Source organism: Mus caroli, chromosome 15, assembly GCF_900094665.2.
Source record: "Mus caroli chromosome 15, CAROLI_EIJ_v1.1, whole genome shotgun sequence".
In the NCBI taxonomy this organism is placed as follows: Eukaryota; Metazoa; Chordata; class Mammalia; order Rodentia; family Muridae; genus Mus; species Mus caroli.
In genome coordinates this window covers 22,974,067-22,997,006 of record NC_034584.1, presented here as the reverse complement: position 1 = coordinate 22,997,006, position 22,940 = coordinate 22,974,067, and the positions used below count along the sequence as shown (strand labels likewise).

The following is a 22,940-nucleotide window of genomic DNA, read 5'->3' as shown; positions in this document are numbered from 1 at the left end:
CAGATGCCCAAGCCCAAGCCCAACATGGGCAGCAAGGAGAGATTGACCAGCTCCGACCCACAGACACAAACAAGGCCTTCGCAGTGAGTTCCCCACCAAGCCAGCCTCAAGCCGCTCACACTCCCCGAGCCCTGCAGTGGGCAGGCTTTGTCCTTCCTGAGTCACAGCAGTCCTGTTTACTCAGTTCCAGGGGGCCTTAGAGAGGGCCTGTGTGCCAGCACCCAGTAAACAAGGGCAGAGCCAGCAGCAGGTCAGGTGTGCACTTAGAATGACCCTCGGTTGCCCCTCAGATAAACAGGCTTCTCTAGTTTCTCAGAGAAAATCCTCACTCTAGAAAGGCCATCCTAACTCAGTATTTTGAGGAAAACTTGTCTCCTGCCTCTGCAACTTTAGGTTGTATTTGTCACTTAACCTTGAGAAAGCCATATCTGATCTTCCCACAGTCCTTGAGGATTTTACAGACATGGTCCTTTTCAGTTTGTTAGCTGAGCAAAATGTTTAAAAAGAACACTTAGCTGCTGAGGTAGAAAGGCTGCCCTTAATGCTTGTGGAAAGAGGAGAAAGGCCCTTCCCAAGTCTAGGCCTTGGAATTCTTTGTTTGAATACAACAGTATGGCAGCTGTCTTAGGGTGTCAGGTGACAAAACACGCCCACAGAATGTGTGTGGAGGAGCCTGTACTAAGAGGGGAAGGTCAGAACAAATCACGCCAAACCGCAGCTCCATTGCCGAGGCCTGGGCCTGGCACTGCATTCCAGTGGCTCAGGACATCTTATACAGCTGATGTCCAGTCATCCTGATGAAGGTGGCTCTGGGCTCTAAGCTACATGTTCCAACAGCACAATAAAGAGATACTAGCTTTTCTTGAATTTAACGGGAAAGGATTTTGAATTTGATATTTGATATTTAAGCTCCAACCCCAGAAGCATGAAAATAGCCACACATTTTAAAAAATATTGCTGTTTAATTTTCTAGTCATGTACTTTTAAAAAGCCAATACAATTAAGACTTTCAGTTATCTTTCAGATCTGCCCCTGACGTCACCCACAAGCAGCTACGGAAGCACATAGGATTTGTTCCCATGGTGGGCACATATGAGGGACACTGGGTATCTAGAAATGGAAATGCGAGCCTGTGTAGCCCTGACAGTCTTAACATGAGGTTACACAACACCAAAATAATAAGCACAAGAGGCCCGCCTTCCGCCCTTTTTCCCTCTGCCCTTCCCACCTTTGCCTGTCTACAGTAGTGGATCCATTTCCTCCCGAGGTTGCCCATCATGAAAACTTGTTTTCTTGGATCTGTAGGCCCTTACATTCATACACAAGGGACGTGTAGAAGGCTGTAACATACAGCGGTCACTGGTACAACCCGAGTAAGCTGTAGGTATGTGGAGCACGGAGGCAATCACTGAATTGTATTAGAGACATTTTATTGAAAATGCGAAAATAGGAAATGTATTATAGCCTAAAATAAATTACATAACATATACAGCATATATTTATATCTTTAAAATATTTGTTTTGTTTAGGTTCTTTCAGTCTAGTTACTTTGACTAAATCAGGAATTTAGTGAACTGTGTCCATAATTTTTTTTTTAAAGGAAAAAACCCGCTTTCCAAAACTTAGAAAAATATACTGCACTAAGTGGATTTCCAATGCATTATTTCCGGGGTATCACATAGTGACCTTGATACTGTTTATAAAATGTCTTGCTTTATGGTGTGGAGGGGAGTACCATAGTATACTCGGTTACCTGTCCTGCAGAAATAGGCAGCACATCTACATCAGAAGTTACGAGACAAGACCCTGGCATTAGAATGCTAGATTACTACTTAAAGCTTTCTCACTGTGAAAACGAAATGGACAGTTAGAGAAATGGACAGTTAGAACGCTTCACTTCTCGCTCTAGTGCCATCTTCAGGGAAGGCGAGTAAACGCAAGCCTTCAGGGAAACTCATGCGGAGGGTGCCGACACTGGAGCTGCACTTGCGGGTCAGCTCATGTATATACACTGTGGGATGCAGCAACTCAGTGAAACCAGGAAAACAATGGGATGCTGACGATCAAGTCAGTTTGTGGCTGACCCAATTTCTACAGGAGATTAAATTCCCACTACGTTGGCCCAGCAGGGCCAGCAGCCCTTCCTCTGGGAACAGGGAGACTGTGGGCTGCAGCCTGGGGCCCACCAGTATGTGCGGCAGATAGTTCCTGACTCCAGAGCCACAGTATTGGGGAGCAAGTCAAGAGAGGCCGAGCTTCAACCTGTTGAATCTTAGGAGGCAAACATGAACAGAAAAAGTCTGGCCCAAGTCCTTTGGTTCCAAAGTGGAGATTGTCCAAGGGAGTAGAAACGTTGACCAAGAGGCAGCTCTATCTTTTGGGTCTTATGAAGCAGGGGCATGAAGTCAGCGATTCTGAGTTACAAAGCCACAGTAAAGACCTTTCTTCAGGTCCCTGCATCGGTGAGCATACCCAGTATGCTAGAGAATTTATACGAAACCTCTAAAGCAAGGCCTCTTTCATAACCAAGAATAAAAATTAAACAACAGAAAACAACTTGATGGGGGGAGGAGGAGGAAAGAGACGACCGTTGTTGTCCTGACTGTCCCTGTGGTGGCCCCCAGCAGCCTGTGCTTACTCATTTTCTTCTCTCATCTCTACGATGTCTGTCACCTCCTCTGTTGGAGGCATGTCGGTCATGGCCGAGTCTTCCCCCTCGGTGGCTGACTCATTCTCCATCTTCTTTTTCTAGATTAAAAGAAGACACATCACAGTGGGGATGTGGGCAGGACACACCACACACTGCTGGGGGCGGGAGGGAGGCCACTTTATGGTCCAGGCTGAATCTAGCTCAGTATGCTCCTTTCACTGTGGCTGTTCTTATACCTGCTGTATGCTGGGTACTGTGGGGAACTCTGTCCCTCATACCTTTGCTGACATGCTTTGGAACGCTGCCCCAAAGCCACACGCTTTCACCTGTGGTTAGTGGGTGTCCGGCCCCTGTGACAGCTCTGGCTTCCCTCTGTCTTGTGGACTGTGTATCCTGATTCCTGGTGGCCTCACTGCCGAGCTGCTCAGCAGTCAGCTGGCACTCGGGCCTCCCCAGGTCCTCACACTCTGTGGCTCTTCCAGCATGTTCCTTTCAGGACCTGATTCCCACCCCTGCTCTGTGCTTCTCCTATGGCACAGCCTCCTGAAGCCTCTCACCCGTCCCACATTGGCTTAATTGTAATGCTCAGCAATTACAGTCATGTCTTTCCTTGCTTTTCTTGAGTCCTATTTACAAGATTAAACCCAGACCTCAGATAGGTCCAACTCTGTCTCTGCTGGAAATTGTCAGCATGGCTGAAGGACCCAGAAGAAGGCCTGGGCTGAGCTGCCCACTGCAGGGAGCCGGTCTCTCTGTGGTGGGGCTTCCACACCCTGCTCTTCCCAGCTGCTTGGTCCTCTGCCCGGCCTCCGGCCTCCTCTGTCTTCTAGCCTTCCTCATGGCCCTTCCTCAGGGGCAGCTTGGTTTTCCACTTAATTGACCCAAGCATAAGCAAGCAGATTTCCCATGACTATTCCCTACATTTAGTGGAGGCTCCCATCTCCCATCTTACCTGCCCACTCTCTCCAGTCTGTACTTGGCCGGTTGGCTGTGCTGTGCTGTCCCTTCTCCCACTAGTATCCCGTCCACTGGGTCAGTCTCCAGTGCAAACACTGCACTGAGCTTTACCCTCTCTTAACTAGTTTTCTGAAGTTTCCTTTACAGCCCTCTGCCCTTTACTTATGGTCTTCAACATTTTCACCCTTTTCTCCTGACCTCCATGGCCCTGACCCCTCAAGTCTACCCTTCACAGTGAATTCCATCATCTGTCCCTGGGCTCTCCTGACTGCTTCCCTGGTCTCTTAGCAGTTGTGTTGTTTTTTATGTACCTTGCAGCACAAAAGTATACACATCCAGGCTCTGCCTTGGGCCCTGTCATCTCTTGTTGGTTTCCTCTCACTGGTTAATCTCATCTAAGTGGATAATACAGGGTTTCTGATCCCAGAGAACTCACAAATCATGGAGAGGAAGGAAAACAAAAAAAAAACCCAGTTTCCATGCAGTTTGAAAACTGCCTTTAGGACAGACTAGCTCTGTGCTGTCAGGGTGAGGGCCTGTAATGGGCTGGGTATGGTGTAGAAGGGACAGGGTGGCTGTGCAGGATTAGAACAGACTTCCTGGAATAGAGCTGATGATGGAAATTATTTGCGAAGGCAGAGAGAGGTTCCGATTGTCTCCAAAGCTGTTCCCATCATTTCTCACCTGTTTTCGATAGACATAGCATGCTGCAAGGGCAACCATGGTAGATTCTCCCACAAACCCTGCTAGAAGGGAGCCCACACCTAGTGTGGCTCCATGCACCCTGCAAAGGAGAACACAGATATATTTAGTCTGTTAGAATCAAGTCTGACATTATGATGATATTGCTTAATCCTGAGAACACTGCAGATCAGCAAGGGATGGCGCAGTAATCCCCTCCATTGGCCTCAGGACAGTATCTGATGACCACCCACCTTTGAGGGAGACCTGTGCCGCCTTCCTTCCATTGTCCTACACATTCCTCACCACAGGAACTGAACCTGTTTCCAAGCTAGTATAGATCTCAGAGACTCACTGGTATGGGCCGACAAGCTTCCTTCTGAATTTCCAGTCTAATACACTTGGGGCTTTCACTTGGCTATCCAGATTTTGATCCTCTGCATAGGGTATTTTACTAAGCCACACATCTATGCCAAATGCTGCGAACACGCACCCCAGGTACGGCAGGACCACAAGGCTGGTGATGAGGACGATGATGCGCAGCACGGAGCTGGGCGCCAGCACAAAGGTTTTCTTCAGTGTCATCAGCCATCCAGTGAGATGAGCTCTCACAGTCACTGAGGAGAGAAGGGTGTGTCAGTTGTGTGCCCTACTTCCACCCTGCTCCCTCCCACCCTTAGGCTGGCCCAGGACCTCTCAGCCTAGCTACAGGGCCCCAGGGCTGGTCACTTGTCTTCCTGTTGTTGCTCATCCCTACTTTGGAGGCTAACCAGGGTCAGGCCCCATTCCTCCCCAGCTCCCTGCCTCCCCAGTCCCATGTCGAGGAGGCCATATGCAGGCAGGTGCCTTGCTCTGCACCATGATAACCGCCATTCTGGTGGCAGACGTCATCACCCTGCTGTTGTCTGAGGAAACGGTGGGAAATGTGAATGACCTTGTCCCCATTGCCCACCTCACTCTTAGGCATTGGTGCCACTGCTCATTCCGTATGTTGCTGCTGCACAACGACAGTGCACATATTTCCCACCCTGCTCCTTACCTGGCACTGGGAAGAAGGAGAAGATACGCAGAGGAATGACACACAGTTCTGCAAAGGCAAAGTCCACTCCAATGATGTCTATCAGAATCTTCTCAGAGACGTTGGGGGTCCAGAACATGACAAAACAGAGCTGCAGGGTGGGGCAGGACAACAGTCAACCAGGTTGTAAAGAAAGGGCATAAAGGACATGACATGGTCCCTGCGTGTTCAAGGATGGTAAACCTGCTCACTGGGTGTCACCGGCATCCCAGGTTTGCATCTATTTGCCAGTGTCACGGGTGGGGACTGTGGGTGTCGTCTATCCGTGTGCTGCACTTGCCCCATAGGAATAGCCAGTGTGGCAGTCCACTGTGGGTGGCGTCTGAGTGGGTGACTGGACTAGGAAAGGAAAACCCCTTGCTTTCACTGAGGCTTAGCCAGGGTCCTCCGTGGCTTGCTCGGTCAGTTCTGGGTAGACATGTCCGTTAATGCAGCTTTTACAGCCTTGGCAAAATACTAGACTGTAACCTCAGAGTATCTGGATGGTATATACCACCACGCTGACTGTAGAGTCAACTGCAGCCTGCTGATTTAGGAGGGTAAGGGAAGAAACAACAGCCGCAGAACCCGGAACTTGGGAAAAGCAGACGGGTAAGTATGGAAGTTGAGCAGACTCTAGAAATTGCAACCTTAATCTGACAGAAATGCGGAACTCACTTTCACTTCCTTTCCCCCAGATTAGGAAGTGGGAAAGCACAGCTCTGGGACGCTGGCTAGAATCTGCCTGTAAGCAGTTCACACACTGTACCCTTGACAGCTTGGGATTGTGTCCCTTAAGCTTTCATCAGACTCTCATCTCTGCAAGGCTGAGGGCAGAGTTCTGAGAACCCCAGGCAGGGGGACATGTTGCCTCAGCTCTAAAAACACAGGAAACCAGGTGAGACTCAGAGGTTAAAGATCAGAGCAGCTTGTCATTGGTCAAAGAAGGATCTGGAATTCCTGAAAGTCTTGGGCTCCCAAAGAAGCCGTCTAACCAGTAAGAGTCATACAAGTGACAGATCTCAGACAGATTAGCTGTGCTAATGTTCACAGCTCTACTTATAAACGTGAACACACAATCAGTGGTCCCCAGACTTCCACAACAGCTTTAAGGTCGAAACAAAAGGAACTAAAGACAATGCAGAAAGAAGGAAAAATAAAAATCCTTTCTGTCATGCTGACATTCTCAGATGGGTGAAGAAACTGTATTCATAGATCAGGAACAGAATAGAAATGTTGTAGAGACATGCATGGAACAAGAGCCAGCCAGGGATTAGGAGGACGAACCTACACCTGAGAAAGACATTGGCTGACATGGAGTCAGAAGTCAGCCACAGGACAGAGCTGACAATAGAATGAGACGAGACTGTTTTTCTTTTGATCAAATAAATCTAATATTCTGATACTAAGAGTTCCAAGAAGAGGGAACAGTGACTCTTTCAGAGTGGAAAGAGTAATTTCAAGACTGAAAGGCTACCTTTAAGAGGACGGTGGATGAGAAGAGACCCGGCAGGGCACAGCATCAGTAGTACTGGGTGGGGGTGGGGGGTGGGGCGAGCTGGCAAAGGCCTCCAAGAACAGATATCAAGGCAGGTTGATGTCTCCCCCAGAATTCTCAATCAAACTGTCACGGAGTGGTACTTAGAGGAAAGACCTTTTCACTACTCAAGGCCTCAAGACAGTCACCCTCTGCACTGGTTACTTAGCTTCAATAAAATACCTGACAGGGACGACTTAAGGGTGGGCTTGTTTTAGCTCAGTTTGAAGGTACAGACGGTCGCTGTGGGGATGGCAGGGGAGCGGGAGTTTGAGGCAGCTGCTGCCACGGCATCCAGTGAGCAGGTGGAGATGAATGCCATGCGCAGCTCCACTTCTCCTCTGTAGTTCAGCCAAGGGTCCCTCACCCCACAGAATGGGAAGACACACATTTAGGGTGGGTCACTTCAGCTCAACTAAGAATGTAGAAAATCCCCCAGAGGTATGTGCAGAGGACTCCCTTTCCACAGATCCTAGATTATGCCAAGTTGACAATATTAACCATCACACGCTCCATACACACTTTTCCAGAATGTTAATTAGGGCACAATCTGCCAAATCAGGAGAACCAGGGAAAGAAAAATACCTTGACAGGAACATGGGGGAAGTTGTCTGGGGAACTCCAGAGAAAGACACAGAGCAGGAAGTGTGAGGTGCACAGGCCAGCAAGTTACTCTGCAGGCGGGACTAAAGACACCTGCTGCGCCTGACTACACTGCAAGGGCTTTACACGGACACCACAGCATGCACGGGCACAGCATGCATGGAGCTAAACAAGGGTTAAGGACTCAGAAGGCTGAGGGAAAGGATAATGACTAATTGTTGAAGGCAGGGAAATAGTATGGCATTTAATGACTTTAAGTATCAGGACTTGGCTATTACGATTCATCAAAAGAATTTCTTATTGTATCATAGTTCATCAGTTACAAATCCACCAAGAGGAGAAATGGGGCTGGGCTGGGGTGGGTGGCGTGCCTATAAGAGGGGACAGGGCTGGAAAGAGGATGGCTGGGGCAAGGATGGCTGGGGCAGTAGCTCGAGACATGCTAACTGGGAGCAATCCTAATTTAACTTTAACTTTAATCCAACTTTACCTTTGTGTTGATTTTAAAAGCCTTAATTTAAAAACACAAAGACATAACTTTGGAGGGTAATGTTTAAAACAGGCCAGTTCCATCGAATACTTATCTCCTTTTCCTAAACTACAAGCAAGTCTTGTCTAAAATAAAACTGAATATATTGGAGAATGAGTTGCAGTCACGTGAAAACAGGATACTAACGCATTGTAGCATCCTTTGCACTTGGGTCATTTAAGATTCATGGAATTAGTCTGACCACAGTGAGTCGATACAACAACAACAACAACAACTCTTAGCAGATCAACGCAAGTGTTTTACTTTATACAGCCAATGGGCTTTTCCCGGTGTCTCATCAGCATCTGGGAGCACAGTCAACGGGTCTGTGGCAGCAGGCGCTACCCATCAGTCACACTGCTCGCCGTAGGGATTCATATTCATGTTGTTCCGACTCCCTCAGATCTAGCAACTGGGAGCTTGGGAACTTTATTACCTGAATAACATGGACAAGTGGCCTGCCACCTTTCCCCATTGCTGGTTTTAAATAGTGTGATATCACTTGTGTCTACAGCGCAGACATGACAGCACTTTTTAATAACTCCCAAACAGCACTGGGTGGTGCTGGAGACAATTCATCCCCTGTCTATACCACATCCCAGCATCAGATTAAAGATCCCTTTTTCGGTGCTGCTTCATGTTAGGCCCTAAAGATTTCCCACAGCAGTGAAGCTATAAACCACCCCTCAAGTCTGCCATGGATCCGTGCATTGGATCTTTCCTAGATGAGCCATTCTGTGTTTCCTTAGTGGGTAGAATGTGTCACAGGGGCCATATTCTGCACAAAACTCAGACTTCCCAGAGAATCGTTACTGTGCTTTTTTTTCAACTAGAGATGATATGAACGTGAGACAATGCCTCAAATACAAGTTGCAAGCTCTCTAGGCTTTGCAAAATCATTGTAAAGTGGATTTTAAATCACAGCACACCAAGGAAAAGGAGGGTGTAACTGCATGTCAGACGTATGGTAGAAACATGCTTGTGCAGCAAGTAAGTGAGGGAATTTCCCTCTCTGGCCTTTCCACGTGGAAGATGCTGACCTTGAAGTCTGCTGTTTTGTAAGAAGTGATCTCTCTGGGGGAGGGCAGTTAATAGGGGGGCAGATAAGGAGCGTGACCCTAGGTTGTCAACCATACACACTTGCAGGGTCTAGCTCTCTGTCTTAGGAACACTGGAGTTAAAAGCCATTGTTCCAGCTAGCAGAAGGCCATCGAAGAGCAGGAGCTATACATTTGGGAGGCCTCTTTCTCCCTCTCTCTCAAGTCTCTGAAGCCAGAAACTTCAGGCTCCTAGTAAGAAAATGGTGCATTGCTTTTTAACCAGTCTTCCACAAGGGAATATTTGCCGCACTCTCCAAAAGGGGACATGTAAACAACTCGGAAGCAAAGAGTGTTTGCTAAAAGCTAGGACACCAACCTTCAGGTCAGGTTTCATGCTCTAGCGTGATAATTAGACCCAGTGTTTCAGAAAACTAGAACGAGAAGCTCACTCAACAAGGGGTATTTTAGGAAATGTCATTGTACCAAGTTCAACTAGTGTAGCTGAAACTCAGAACATGCCCTCCTGGTTGACCATGACATGCTGTGCTCATCAAATATTTGCAGAGGCCAGTGACATCAACTTTTCCACACCAGAATGAAAACCTAAAATGAACTACTGATAACAGACATGATTTGTGTGTACCCTGGAGTAGCTGCAGGGTTGGGTTCGCTTCTGCAGAGTTTGCTGTCAGTATCATCTCATAAGGAAGGAGCCTTGGGTTGTCTATTCACTGTCTAACCAAAGGACCCAAAGCCCCATAAGAAAACTCAGTCTCTGAGTAGAGCAGAGAATAAGACTATCATTATCCTGGAAGATCTAGAGTGCTAGGAAGGAAGGACGTGCCCAGAACGAAAACAAAAGGGCATGTTAAGGGGACAGCAGAGCCATTGGAGTCCCCAGTAGCCAAGACAGGAATATGAGCAACACAATAAAATAGCTTTGATATGACCTCAAGCATAAATCGAGCATCTAAAGCCCATGCTGACACACACAAATAAGGGGGAGAGGGGACTAACCCATGTGGAATCCTAGACAGCCCCTTACCAGTTCTCTCCGAAGGTAGGCAGAGCTCATCCGTGTGGGCTGACCAAGGACAAATCATGTCATGGTACACAGAGAGGGAGAGAGCTGCCAAACATCACCACTGGGCCAAGTGATCAGCAATGGGGAGGTCTGGCTAATGGAGTTTAAGAGGCCAGCTGTTCCCTTAGCCTGTCAGTTCAGAGAACACACAAAGCTACCTTCAGGATGAGAGAGGTGCATTCCTTGTTGGGTGTTCTCGGGGCTTTGCTCTGTAGACAGTATTGCTTAGTGATATGGCTTTTGAATTTCCCTAAGCCGATGGTTCTACTTTTGAGGAATTCACAAAATTTTCTCCATGGCCCAGTAGTTACAATGAGCAGTGAAGGAAAGATTCTGATCTTTAGAAGCTAGAAAAAAGTAAAATGCATGCATCTGTCCCAGAGTAAAATACCTGCTCCAACTGGGCACGGTGGCACACACACACTTTTAGTCGTAGCACACAGGAGGCAGAGGCAGGTGAATCTCTCTGAGTTCAAGGCCAGCCTGGGCTACAGAGCAAGTTCCAGGATACCCAGAGCTACACAGAGAAACCCTGTCTCTAAAACAAACAACAACAGACCTGGCCCAAGGCATCACTGTTGTCTAGAGCATTTATCAGAATTGTAGTGCAGCATGTGGTGGGGTCCTCCCACTAGGAGGACCATACTTATATACACAGATCAGGTGTTACGGTGACTAGGTGTTTCCTGTAACTAGAAGAGTCCTGCCCGCCTGGGGTGAATTCCTGCCATTCATCCTTCATATTTTGCTTCTGGGCAAGAATGCCTCTCATGTTCTAGATGGGATCTTGCCCCTTACAGGACTACTGTGAGCACCATCCTCCTTAGAGTACCTGTGTGTGGAGTTGGGACTGGTCCACGCTGTCATACATAAGGTCTAACTGAGGAAGGAAATCAATGAGAAAGTGTAGCCAATGACTTGTATGTAGCTCGCTACCCCTGACTGGTCAGTGTCTGCTGCTATGGTTCCTATGGCTTACTGGGGGTCCAACTAGCATCGATAGTGGCCTCGTCTAGATACATGTGGAATTAGGGTTGATTTCATTTCCCTGTCGATAGTTTCCACAAAGAGTATTGATGAGAATGGGCGGTAGAATTTGACTAGGCAGAGATAAAGATAAGAAGAACATAAATAAAAGTGACCAGTTTACTTCTTAGCCTCCTTGCTGTAAACTAGACATGCCAGGAAAGGAATGTCTACAGCAAAGGTCTTTGGTTCTGCCATGGCCAGAGGCTTGCGAAGGCAGTAAGGGGTCTGTCATTTCCTTATCTCTTTCCCCCAAAGGAGTACTCTTTCCAGGAAAGCACACTAAGGTCAGGACTGCCCAGCTCTTCCCAGCTCCATCCACAACAGTGTGGCTGGTGGCCCTCCCCTCCCAGGATCCTCATGCCCAGCTCTGCCAACCCCCTCCCTTAAGCTCCCTATGATAAACTCCTTCTTCCTAAAATCCTTCCATGTGGCCTGGGAACTGCATTGTTCAAATTTACAAGACAAGAACTGGGCTTCCTGGACTCTCACCTCCAACTACACAGCCAACACTACCTCAAGTTCAAAGACACCATGCTATTCCCTGTCAATCCCCTCCACCCTGTTAGAAACAGCTTTAAATACAACATGCCCTTTGCAGAAAAAAACCAAGTGGGTCTTCATGTATGTTTTATCAGGGACATGAGAAGTCATGTTTGGGAGGGGGCAGACATCAAAAGGAAGCTAAGGGCTCAGCTCCAACAGCCAGCATCTTGTGTGAACATCTCAGTTGAGAAGGAGAAAGCAATGCTGTCTTCCAGTGTGGAAATGCCAACTGACAACAGTGTATGAAAGTAGACGCCACGACGGAGTGTACATCAGCACTGTCAGAATGACGAGAGCGAGGCTGGAGTGAGCCATCTGCTAAAGGGTGATCTCATGAAAAGCCAGGAGAGACAGCACCTGAAAGGGCAGTGGGAGAAGGTGGCTTTGGTAGGCACCCCACTGGGAAAGAGAAGGACACAGGGAAGAAAACCCTAGGTAGGGACTTCTTATGTAAGATCAGGCTGGCAAACGTCAGACTGCTGAAAATAATGGCCAACTGTATACATCATAGAGTAAACAGGTCTTGGTTTTCTATGCTGAAGCACTAGAAAAGTCACATGATAAGATCTGACGTGTCACCTGATGTTCTCCATCCGACCTGCTGGCAAGCATAGCTATTACACATTTATCGTGAATAATCTGTCATAAATGCTACCATTTTCTTCTAAAGTGTACCCATGGTGAAGACGAGCACCTTCGGTGTAGTTTTAGCATCCCTCTTTTTCTGCAGAGTAAGGAGATAAAAATCAGCCCTCCCATTGAGGTTTGATGGGATGAACTCATTCTTCTTGAGAGCCCTGTTGTCATTTCTGCTATGACCCCAGATTCCTGATAAGTCCCAGAACACTGCTTGGAAGCAAGACGACATCTCAAACAGCAGGGGGTGCCATGCACCAAGCAGCGGAGGAGCTGGGTGTCCCGGGCCTGCCAGCTCCACAGGAGGTATCTATAAAATGTTCGATTCCAGTTCTTAACAGATCTGAAGGATGTCTAGAAAGTTCCACATGCTAGCCTCAGTGTAGCTTTTCAGTAAGAAAAGCTTTTCAGTAAGTAGCTTTTCAGAATTTGGAACTTAGGGGATGGGGCCTAATGAATACACATTCAGTTGGATGAGAGTTCTGTGTATGCCAGGAGGTAGTACAACCAACCATAGGACCATACCTCACTGTAAAGTCGCAATGGGCAAGATGCTGTTTGTATTATGTGTATTTGACTATGACTAATATGTTTTCAAAGGGAGCTGAAGAAATGGATCAGGAAATAAAGTTTCTGCTATGCAAGCCCAAGGGCCAGAGGTCAGATAACCAGTGCCCACCTTCGATGCTGTGAAGACTTGTTAGCTACCAGGAGTCTCAGCCCTTGGGAGCAAAGACAGGGGATTTCTAGTGAAAGCTGAAATGAACAAACCCTTTTGGGGGTTAGAGAGCTGGCTTAATGGTTAAAAATACTGGCTGCTCTTCCAAAAGAGCCAAGTTCAATTCCCAGCACCCACATACATGGTGGCTCTCAATCATCTGTGAGTCCAGTCCCAAGTGATCTGGTACCATCTTCTGGCCTCTGAGGGTACTGTGTGCATATGATGTACAGAAATATATTTAGGTAAATACCAACACACATAAAACAAAAATAATAAAATAACTAAATTATCCGAAGTGGAGAGCTATGGAACAGGACAGCTAACATCAACCTCAGCGTGAACACACATGATTAACATGTATCTGCATACACCCATGACCCCTCCACCCCCCCTCCACACACACACACATAAATGCCACCAAATCCTGAGACAAGGGGAAAATGATAACAGTACAACATGCTTGATCATCTGTTTTCTCACGGCACATGTGGACATGCACAGTCTATTATGAGGAAGGCTTGGAGACCAGTTTTCATTGTTTGGATGCCTCTAAGCCTCTCCAGCCAATCAGGCAAACTCTCAGGTCTGCAGGGGATGCTGGATTAACAAGCCACACCCTGACAGCTCCCAGAGAGCTGGGCGGGGAGGGAAACAGCTCTGTGGAGCAAACTCTGAGCAGTTACCTCAGGCCAAGAACTTTCCATGTTTTTCTCACATAGTCCTTATACGATTCTGGGATGGTGCCTCTGTCACAGATGCTCTAGGACAGGGCCCTCTATCAGGCCCCTCTCCCTATTTCCAGGATGCCCCAAAGCACTGGAAAGAACCCCACCCTGCCTTGGTCTGAGAAAGCCTGGACCTCTGTCCATTTACCTTCTACCCCTTCCCCTCCCCTTCACACAAGGGAGGCATTTTCTTCTGCTGGATAATGGAACAGTGAGGAAGCAGTCTCCACCTCATGGTGCGTGCGGGGGAGGGACCACAGCAGAAACAAAGGCTGACACAGACAGCCTTTGTTCTAGACAAAGGGTCAGCATGGTACCAAGGCTAGGACAGGCCCCAGTGTCACCCTGGAAAGCTGAGTGACAGCTGCCCAGGAGGGTAGTTTAGCAGCAGGGAGGTAAGACTGGGTCATTCATGGGAACTCAACAGCTAATCTGGACAAAGAGGCCACCAGAACAGAACCACTGATAGTGACTTTTAACCTTTAACAACTTGGGTGTTGACATTTTCTAGTATGTGGGGTCTCAGAAGAGACAAGCCTCACTGAACTGCAGCTTCCCTGGGATGCTGGGGTGACAGCAGGTGGTCCTGCTACAGCCAGCACGGTCACATGCTGCCTCTTAAACAAGAGTAGCAGACAAAATGGGAGTCAAGCCAGGCAGCCCTTGAATTACAGCAAGCCACTCTGAGATGGGGAAGCCGAGGACATGGGAGGCCTTGCAGACCCGGATTCCAGCTTCAGGCCCCTAAGATGGGCATTTTTGATCCAGTGTCTCTGTATCAACCAGTACATGGCTCTCCTAGGGAATTGGACACTATAAACACCACATGTAGATGACCTTGCAGCTTTTCAAATGTGGAGGCGAATCCTTGGAGCCCACCAATGTTGGATCACACCAAACCTATCAGCATTGGCAGGGACCTGTGACTCAAAAGAGTCAAAGAAAGACCTGACAGTGAAGATTTCCCTCTGGACTAAGACCTTCAGAGTACCAAATTCCTCCTCCACAGGTCTGGGTGGGCCTCTGCTGGAATGGCACTCACATGCCTTCTGACATCAGGGCTTGACAGACCAACCAGCTGTGGAATGAGCACAGGCTTGGATTGGCAGGGTCCCCAGCAAGTGCCTGTCTACCCTCTCCTCTCCAGAGGCTCCCATATCTAAACTTATTCAGGCCCTGGCATCCTGCAGTAGCAAAACATACCAGTTTAGGGCACAGTGCTGCCTTAAAGCCAGAAAGAGTGCACAGACTGCATGCAGAGGGTCTGAAGGCCTCACCAGACAGGAGGGATGCGGAACATGCTGTGATAATTAGATGTTCGGAGGCTCAGATCATGCTGCCAACTTGCGGAAAGACGCCCAAGTGACAGCCAACTTTAGGAGATGCCAGAAGCAGGAGTCCAGTAGGATCCCAAAGGAGGATTTCAGGAGGGGCTGGCTGGACTGGCAAAAGAATATGGCTGCCTGGGTCTTGCTGGGCTTGGCCTTAGTCTGGTGGCCCATGGCTAATTTATAAACACCTGCAGCCCGAAGTTAGTGACTTGGCCAGGTCAGACCTGCTATATAATTTGTGTTTCACTTTTCTCAGAAGAGTGACAAGGGAAAAGAAGAAAATGCCATGGGCTGAAGGGCAGCTCTTCCACATTCTCCTGACTGTTGTGTGGCCTTCACAGAGGGTCCTCTGTGACATCCCGAACACGAGAGAAATGTCAAGATGAGCCTTGACTGTCAAACACTATAACATTTGCCTTAGGACAATGAACTAAATCTTTGTATTTACCTCATCTTGTAAGACTTCATGCAAATGTTCAATCCTCCTCACCCAGGAAAACGTTTGCTTACACAATTTCTATCCTAGGAATTTGACAGGCGCCGCGACCCTTTTCCCTTTGAGCAGTGACTCTCTTCCTATTCCTCTTTCCTGTACACCAACTCTTTCCACACAAGCCAAATGAATAAGATTGTGAGATTAGACCTACCAACCAATGGGGGGAAGGCTTAGCCATCACCTGACCAGCCAACGGGGTAGGGGGTGGGGTGGGGAAGCTCAGCCACCATGACCAGCCAATGGGGTAGCCACCTGACCAGCCAATGGGGAAAAGCTTAGCCATCACCTGACCAGCCAATGGGGGAAGGCTCAGCCTATGTCCGCAAGAGACACACACTTAGTACCAAGTCCTATGTACACATTTTCTTGTGCCTATATACCTAACATAGTACAATTTATAAATATAAACAGCAGGCAATTAACAACTAATAAACTAGTTAGAGTATATTGCAGCAATACACTATAAAAATTATGTCACGGTGGTCTCTCTCAAAAATGTCTCAGTGAACTGTGCTCACCGTTCGTGTGATGATGTGGGATAATAACGTGCTAAGGTGAAGGGAGGTAAGTGACCGAGGCCTTGAGGCACCGTGCTACGATAACTCAGGAATATGGTATGTACAAAATCACTGCCACATGATTTTGATAGCACTGGCCTTCAACCGCACACACGAGACAGCCACTACTAAAGGACCACCTAGCATGCTCACATGCTGCTATGATCAAATACCAGAGAGATACAACTCGAGGAAGGAAAGATTCATTTTGGTCACAGCTCTAGAGGATCGGGTCTATCATGGCTGGGGAGGTGCGCAGGAAGAGCAGCTCCCAACACAGTGGCCGGGGAGCAGAGAGGGGCTCCTACGTTCCAGAGATTTCTCTCATTCTATCTGCGGCTCCAGCCCATGTCACAGTGATGCCTAAACTCAGGACAGGTCTGATTTTTCTCCCTCTCTTTCTCTCTAGAGAAACATACTCCCAGACACACCCAGAGGTGTGTTTTAATAACCACCCAGGTGTTTCTGAAGCCACCGAAGCTGACAAGATTAACCCCGACAGTGACTAACATGCCTGTAGTGCATGCACGGTGGTAACACTGGACAAAGGGTAGATTCATGTACTGGGCAGGAATAAACAAGATGGCACGGGATTTCACTCCACTACTCAGAACTGTACTTATAAACTTTCTGGAACTTTCCATATCGTGTTTTTGCTCTGTGGTTGACCACAGGTAACTGAAACCACAGAAGGAGAATCTGCGGCTAAGGAGGGGCTACTGTACTTTATTTTCTCTCTAAAGTACCTGTTAGTGCCTGTAGTTAGAGGTATAAGGACCACCTAGAGATAATATACACCCCTTAATCCCCTCAACTAGTAAATATACTTTCTCTGGTAACAGGTGTGATTAAATGAAGGCCTGTGAAGCAAGACTCTCTGGGTGGATCCAGAATGCTTCAGGTTCTAGCTGAGGGCCAATGCACTCCACAGCTGTCAGTTAAGATTCCTTTCCACACAGAAGGGTGGGCCTCTGGCAGCTCTCAGGGACTGGCAAGCAGGTTTTCTTGTCATTTGCCACATAGGCTGTTTCCCAATACTGTCATTCTCTGGGGGCTCAGAAAAGACAACACAATCCCCAAGAACGATTTGGTGGCGCTGTTCAGACCTCTTACTTGAGTCTGAAAAAGTGGCCCATCTGATCCAGAGCTCTGAGAACAGCACCCGTGGAACAAAGCCCAGGGGCACCTCCCTGTCCAGCCTGGGTTCTAAGAGCAGCTGTACAGGGTCATGCTGAGGCCCTGGCTGTTCAAGCCAGACACCCCGTCTGCTGACCCAAGACGGTGCTGAGTACTTCACATTGTCCCCAACCAAGAGATCTCTCACCGCAGCAAAGGTTCCCCGTGGCATCTTAGCCTTTGGACCAGATGCCCTGGGTCTTTATTGAGCTGGCTTTAATCTAAGCAGCCGAGGATGAGCTGAGTTTCTGATCCTCTCTGTTTCTACCTCTGTAGTGCTAGGATTAGGCTTAGGCCACCACTCCCAGTTTGTGTAGTGCAGGGGTGTGGCTCTGTGTCGCTAGGGAAGCAGCTCACCAAGTAACCATATCCCCAGCCCTGCATTTCCTGGTTTCTATGTAGACAGGCTGGCTTCAGGCTCACCAGGAGATCTGTCAGTTTCTGCACCACCATGCCCAACAAGTTAATACGAGAGAGAGAGAGAGAGAGAGAGAGAGAGAGAGAGAGAGAGAGAGAGAGANAGAGAGAGAGAGAGAGAGAGAGAGAGAGAGAGAGAGACTGAGACTGACTGAGACTGACTTTCAGTTTCACTGGGTCCTCACCTGCTCTGAGCAAGGAAATCAATCTGTTTCAGGCTTCCAAGGGGAGGAGCAAAGCTCTTACCAGCAGCAGCCAGGCACTGCATCCTGTGGTCTCTCTGACAGTTCTTGGGGTTTCAGTGGGGTTGGTCCCAGTCCCTTCTTCCTAATACTGTTCTCTTATCTGCTTCCCGGGATCGGTTTGGGGTTTGTATCTAAATTGTTCTAATAAAATATTTTTTTTTTCTTCGTAGCCACAGAACATCTTCAAACATGCTTCCTGGAAGTATATTAATTATCTTTCCACTTCCTCACTCTCAGACAAGCCAAAGGGTTCCTGGTCTAGCTACTTTTCTCTAGGATTATTCTGGTCTTCAGTATTAAGTTGAGGATACCTGTGCAGTCTTGGTAGGCAGTGCCATGCCATGGTGGGTGATATACTGAAACATAACCTCCATTAGGAGGCTTTAAGTGGGTGGATATATAATTTGAACAGTGTTTCAGGTGGGGCTTCAAGGAAGTTATTACAGTTAGAGTGGACCCTGGTTGGAGAAAGACCAAACCCAAGCATAAATGTACCTCCTGTCTCCTGCTATTTGAGGACCTTGACCACAGAATCCTGAGCCAAAATAAGTCTCTTTTCATTAAAACTTACCAAATTTATGGGCCATGCTATTAGCAATTGGACATATTCTAATACATTTTGTAAGTTTCAAGACAGGAGACAGGGTTTTGCAAGGACCCAGTGGAAGTATACTAAGTATTCAGTTAACTAAAAGAATAAAAACTAAGCAGTTACCTAAATCTAATCTTGGGGACTGTTGCTCTCAGATTTATACAAACCATCAGCCATGACACAATGAAGCTCCCAAGGGCAGGCGGAGTGCCTCCTGCAGGCTGAGTGCAGCCCCTGTAGAGGAAGGTGCAGAGCTGCCTGCAGTCTAAGTACTTCTTAACTAAGTGCCAAAGATGTCACATGTAACTAAAGAGATGGAAGCTCAAGAGTGGAAGTCTGATGAGTCAACCTTGTAGCCTCAGGTGACCACAAAAAGATTGCTTTCTTGGAGGAACATCAGTAGATTAAATTGCCAGGGTTACAGTGACCAAAGATTTACATCTGGATGTCTTAGAGCAATAGGAAGGGACAGTGGCCCAGGTGTAAGGATGAAATTAGGATGGGTGATGCCAGGCCTCTCTACAGCAGGAGAACTCATGATAGCCCCAACGGCTTCTGTGTCTGCATCCACATGTTCCCTTTTATAAGAACACCAGCCACACTGGATTTGGGGCCAAGCTGGCCCATAGAACCTGAACCCCATTTCCAAATAAGGTTGCCTTCTGGGGACCGGGGTCAACATTGCAGCATATGAACAGATGCAAGTCAACCCATAACAAATAGAGGAGAAAACTCCAGGCATGTTCATGGTCTCCCTTCTTTTTATTAACTGAGAGAGTTAACAGATAGCCTACAGCTCAGGCAAGTAACCTAACTCTTATATCAGTTCCTGCTTCAAGCCCTCGTCTTCACCACGGCTCCGGCAGGTCAGAGTGACATCGATTTTAACTTTGTTTTGTGTACACATGTGTGCGCATGTGTGTGCAGCCAGGAGTGTATGTGCAGACACGGGAGCCACTGGTTAACAGACACTGTCTCTCATCACTTTTCACCTTGGCTTTGTCCTCTCTGAACCCAGAGCTGGCCCATTTGGCTGGACCCGCTAGGCAGTTAGCCCCAAAGAGGTGCCTGTCCTTCAGACCAGTGTGAGCGCCTGTGCATGGCTTTCATGTGGGTGAGATCAATAACTTCTCTTTGAAGAACCAGACCCGAAATTGCAACAGGTCCTGAGCTCAGATGCCCTTGAATCTACTACGGCATTCCAACGGGTCTTCCTCTGTCATAGGTGGCAGTGGCACACTCAGCTCATACCTGCCTTCTTCCACAAACAGCTCTGACTAGTTGAAGCTGAGGGCTTGGTTCTCATGTGAACAATGGGATGCAGTGTGGAGGCCTGGCAGTCCTCAAAACTTGGCATGACCCAAGTGCCTTTGCATTCCACACTTGCATTCTTAACATGGGTCAGCTCACCAAAACCCAACCTTAGCCAAAAAGCATTATGTCTAATTTCCTGGTTTCTAAATTATACATCTGCAGAAATTCTTCTGACGTTCACAACCTGTACTGGAAAGGCTCACAGCATCCCAGGGAGTGGGGGAGAGCTCTCTGGTTTGGGGGCTCCTCACCCTGCTGTTTTATGCACACCTATACCTCTGTCATTCTGTCCATTTTCCTGTGGCAACCTCCCTTCTCTGACAAATCGACTGTTCCTCCCTCTCACCGTCTTACCCTCTTCACTGTCTCCTCCCCGTGATCCTTGCTTTCTAAGCGTCTGACTTTCATGGGGTCTGGCATTCAGGGGGTGTTGGGATGGCTGTGTAGGTTGTCCACTGCCCAGAAGTGCCTCACCAGCTCCACCTGCCAAGATCCATTTGGATTGTTGCCTCTCTCCACTGTGTACAAAGGGGCCAGAGAAGGCCCCCGAGTCAGCCAAGTCCGTGTTTTGCATAGATTCTTTTCCACTTCTCCTGGAGAAGAGGGGCCCCGTTCTTGGCACCAGCTCCCCAAAACTAAAGCAGTGGGGAATCTAAAAAGAGAAATGCACAGTGCTCTTAAAGGGCCATTTGTGAGGTCAGATGGAAGCCAGTCTACTGTTAGCAGCCGAAGCTGTTAGAAATCCTCTGTTCACCCACAATTTGTTGAGTCAGGAAGAGTTCAAAGGAGAAGGGATCCCCAAAGAGATTTGAATTAATGAGAAAAATTCTGTAAACTTAGCAGCCGGATTTACTGGCTTTTATGGAGCTGGCCTAGGTTCTGGAAACAGGTGCTCTGACATCTTTTTTTTGTGATACCTGTGCCCCGGCAGTATGACTGGGAAGACATGTGCCACTCTGGTGAGTGATTTTTTTTACTTCAGCCCCAAATCTAGAGCCCAGCAGGAAGTATGACAAGCATTGTGGGCATGCATGTGGTAGAGCTTCGTGGGCATGTGTACAGTAAGGATTTTCAGCCCAGGTTAGCCAGTTCCTTCCTTCCCCAGCAAGAGACGTCTCCCTCATTGCCTGCTCCAGACCATCCTCTCCTCATGCTCACAACATAGTCTATCGAGATGACACAGCCTTCTAGGACACAGTAGTTGTCACAGGACTTAATAGTCACAAATGTGAAAGCACCTGTGGGTTCTGACAAAGTGGCAACTGCACACATGGCTACCTATTCTTTGAGTTTGGCTCCGTATCTGGACCACTGGTTTGCACTTCAGCCCCTCCTGTATGGCTGCTGCACAGCATCCTCACAAGCAAACATCCCCTTGACACAGTTCTTGGGAAGTTTTGTCCTCTTTTCTTTAGATAGCAGCTTGTGGGGATCCAGCCAAGTTGCTAACCCCAGTCTACTCCCTCCTTGTTCTTAGGGGGTTAATTATCTGGCAATCTACTCTTTTGGACTGGGCCTTTGAGACCCACCAAAGATTCTAAACCTTTCTTTTATCTCACTGATCAGGTGGTCTACAGACTAGACTGTTCTCCTAAGAGGCATGATCGGAAGGATGAACAGCAGGATGCTAACATGTTACAGCAGCAAATACTGTTTCCCTGACTCACTCTCCTCCTGAATTCACTTCCTCACAAAGAGCAGGCCTCATAGTGAGAGGCGGCAGCGGATTGGTTGATTCGTGGGTTATCATGGATGGGTAATGTAGTTCTAGGTTATGTAGATTTGCTTGTGAATGGCAAGAGAGTCAGACGACCAGTAGATGTGGAAGAATTAATGTGTCATGTGATATTACAAGGCATACACACACACCCTGACAGTTAAAGGTTCGGTTTAGAACAACCTAATTTTACATTTTCTACATAAATTTTTACATAGAAAAATTAGCATCAACTCCTCCAGCCAAGATGTTGGATCAACAGACTGAAGTGAGCCACAAATTCAATTACTGTAGCTTAAAATGTGAAAAAACTCTGTGCTTGAGTAGAGTCACTTATTCTAACTTGTTTCTTTTTCTGAAAATTAAAATCTTTTAAATCCTCATCTCCAAATCTCCTTCCAATAAGGGTTTGTGCATCCTCGTGTCTAAGGTGGACTCACACCGTGAGATCTGGGATTAAACATAAGAAATCAACATCTGCTGGGAGAGAGTTGGAAGTATTTTTCCAGAGTCTGTCATTATTTTAAACTTGCTAAAGATCAAGTTTACAGAGGTTCAAATTATTGGCCATGAATCATAGTGAGGTCTCCTCTCGGGAGTGTGGGGGTGTCCTCCGTTACTCAAGCCCAGCTATGAGAAGGTATGTCCACATAAGAGAAGGCAGGTTGAGCCTTCGAACCCCGAACTGTTTGTTGGCTCTGAGCAGATTAGGCTCAGTCCCAAAATCTGGCTTCAAGTCATCTTTTGACTCCAAGTCATTTAACAGTCTCCAAAAGCTGAGGTCTGTTCCTGGAACAGAAACTTCTCTGTTTTTTTCCTAAAAATACCCTTTTGAGTAGTTTCAAAGTTGTTCAATGTTTTGCTAACATTTTAGGGAACTATGGAAAAACTGGCACACCATAGGAAGAAAGAAAAAATGCCAACAGGGGAACAGGTCACCTGGGGTCACTGGTCAACTCCAACTACAGATGTAGTCAGAATTTTCTTCCAAGCTAGGAGATTTGGGTTCAGCGTGTGTCACCCCACCTCACAGGGACAGGTGGCTGGAGGGGTAGTGTTGGTGGTGATGGGGCTTCATGGTATGATGTTGTGACTAAGTGGTTCCAAAGGCTTTCTGTGATTAGATGTCTTGTGTTGTCAAACACGATTCAGATGTTGGACCAGATTGTAAGCTATAGGTTTTGAGTGGCCTCTGGAGGTTTGAAGCACACTCAGGGCCTGCTTCTCGAGGATAGTCAAGCTGAACAGTTCTGAAGGCTATGGTGAACGGGGCAGTCACTGTCTACCTGTTCCCAGGAAGATG

General features: G+C 47.6%; 1 protein-coding gene across 1 annotated transcript in view; it reads right to left on the bottom strand.

Moving 5' to 3' along the window:
* Positions 1-942: 942 nt before the first annotated feature.
* The window catches only part of Ankh (ANKH inorganic pyrophosphate transport regulator), a 127,134-nt gene continuing 105,136 nt past the window's right edge, over positions 943-22,940 (bottom strand). Inside the window, exons 9-12 of the mRNA XM_021183678.2 lie at positions 5,328-5,457; positions 4,782-4,905; positions 4,292-4,391; positions 943-2,748 (exon numbers count right to left, since the gene is read on the bottom strand). Of these exons, the coding sequence (XP_021039337.1) occupies positions 2,635-2,748; positions 4,292-4,391; positions 4,782-4,905; positions 5,328-5,457 (468 nt within the window). The 3' untranslated portion in view covers positions 943-2,634. The remainder of the gene's footprint in view (positions 2,749-4,291; positions 4,392-4,781; positions 4,906-5,327; positions 5,458-22,940) is intronic.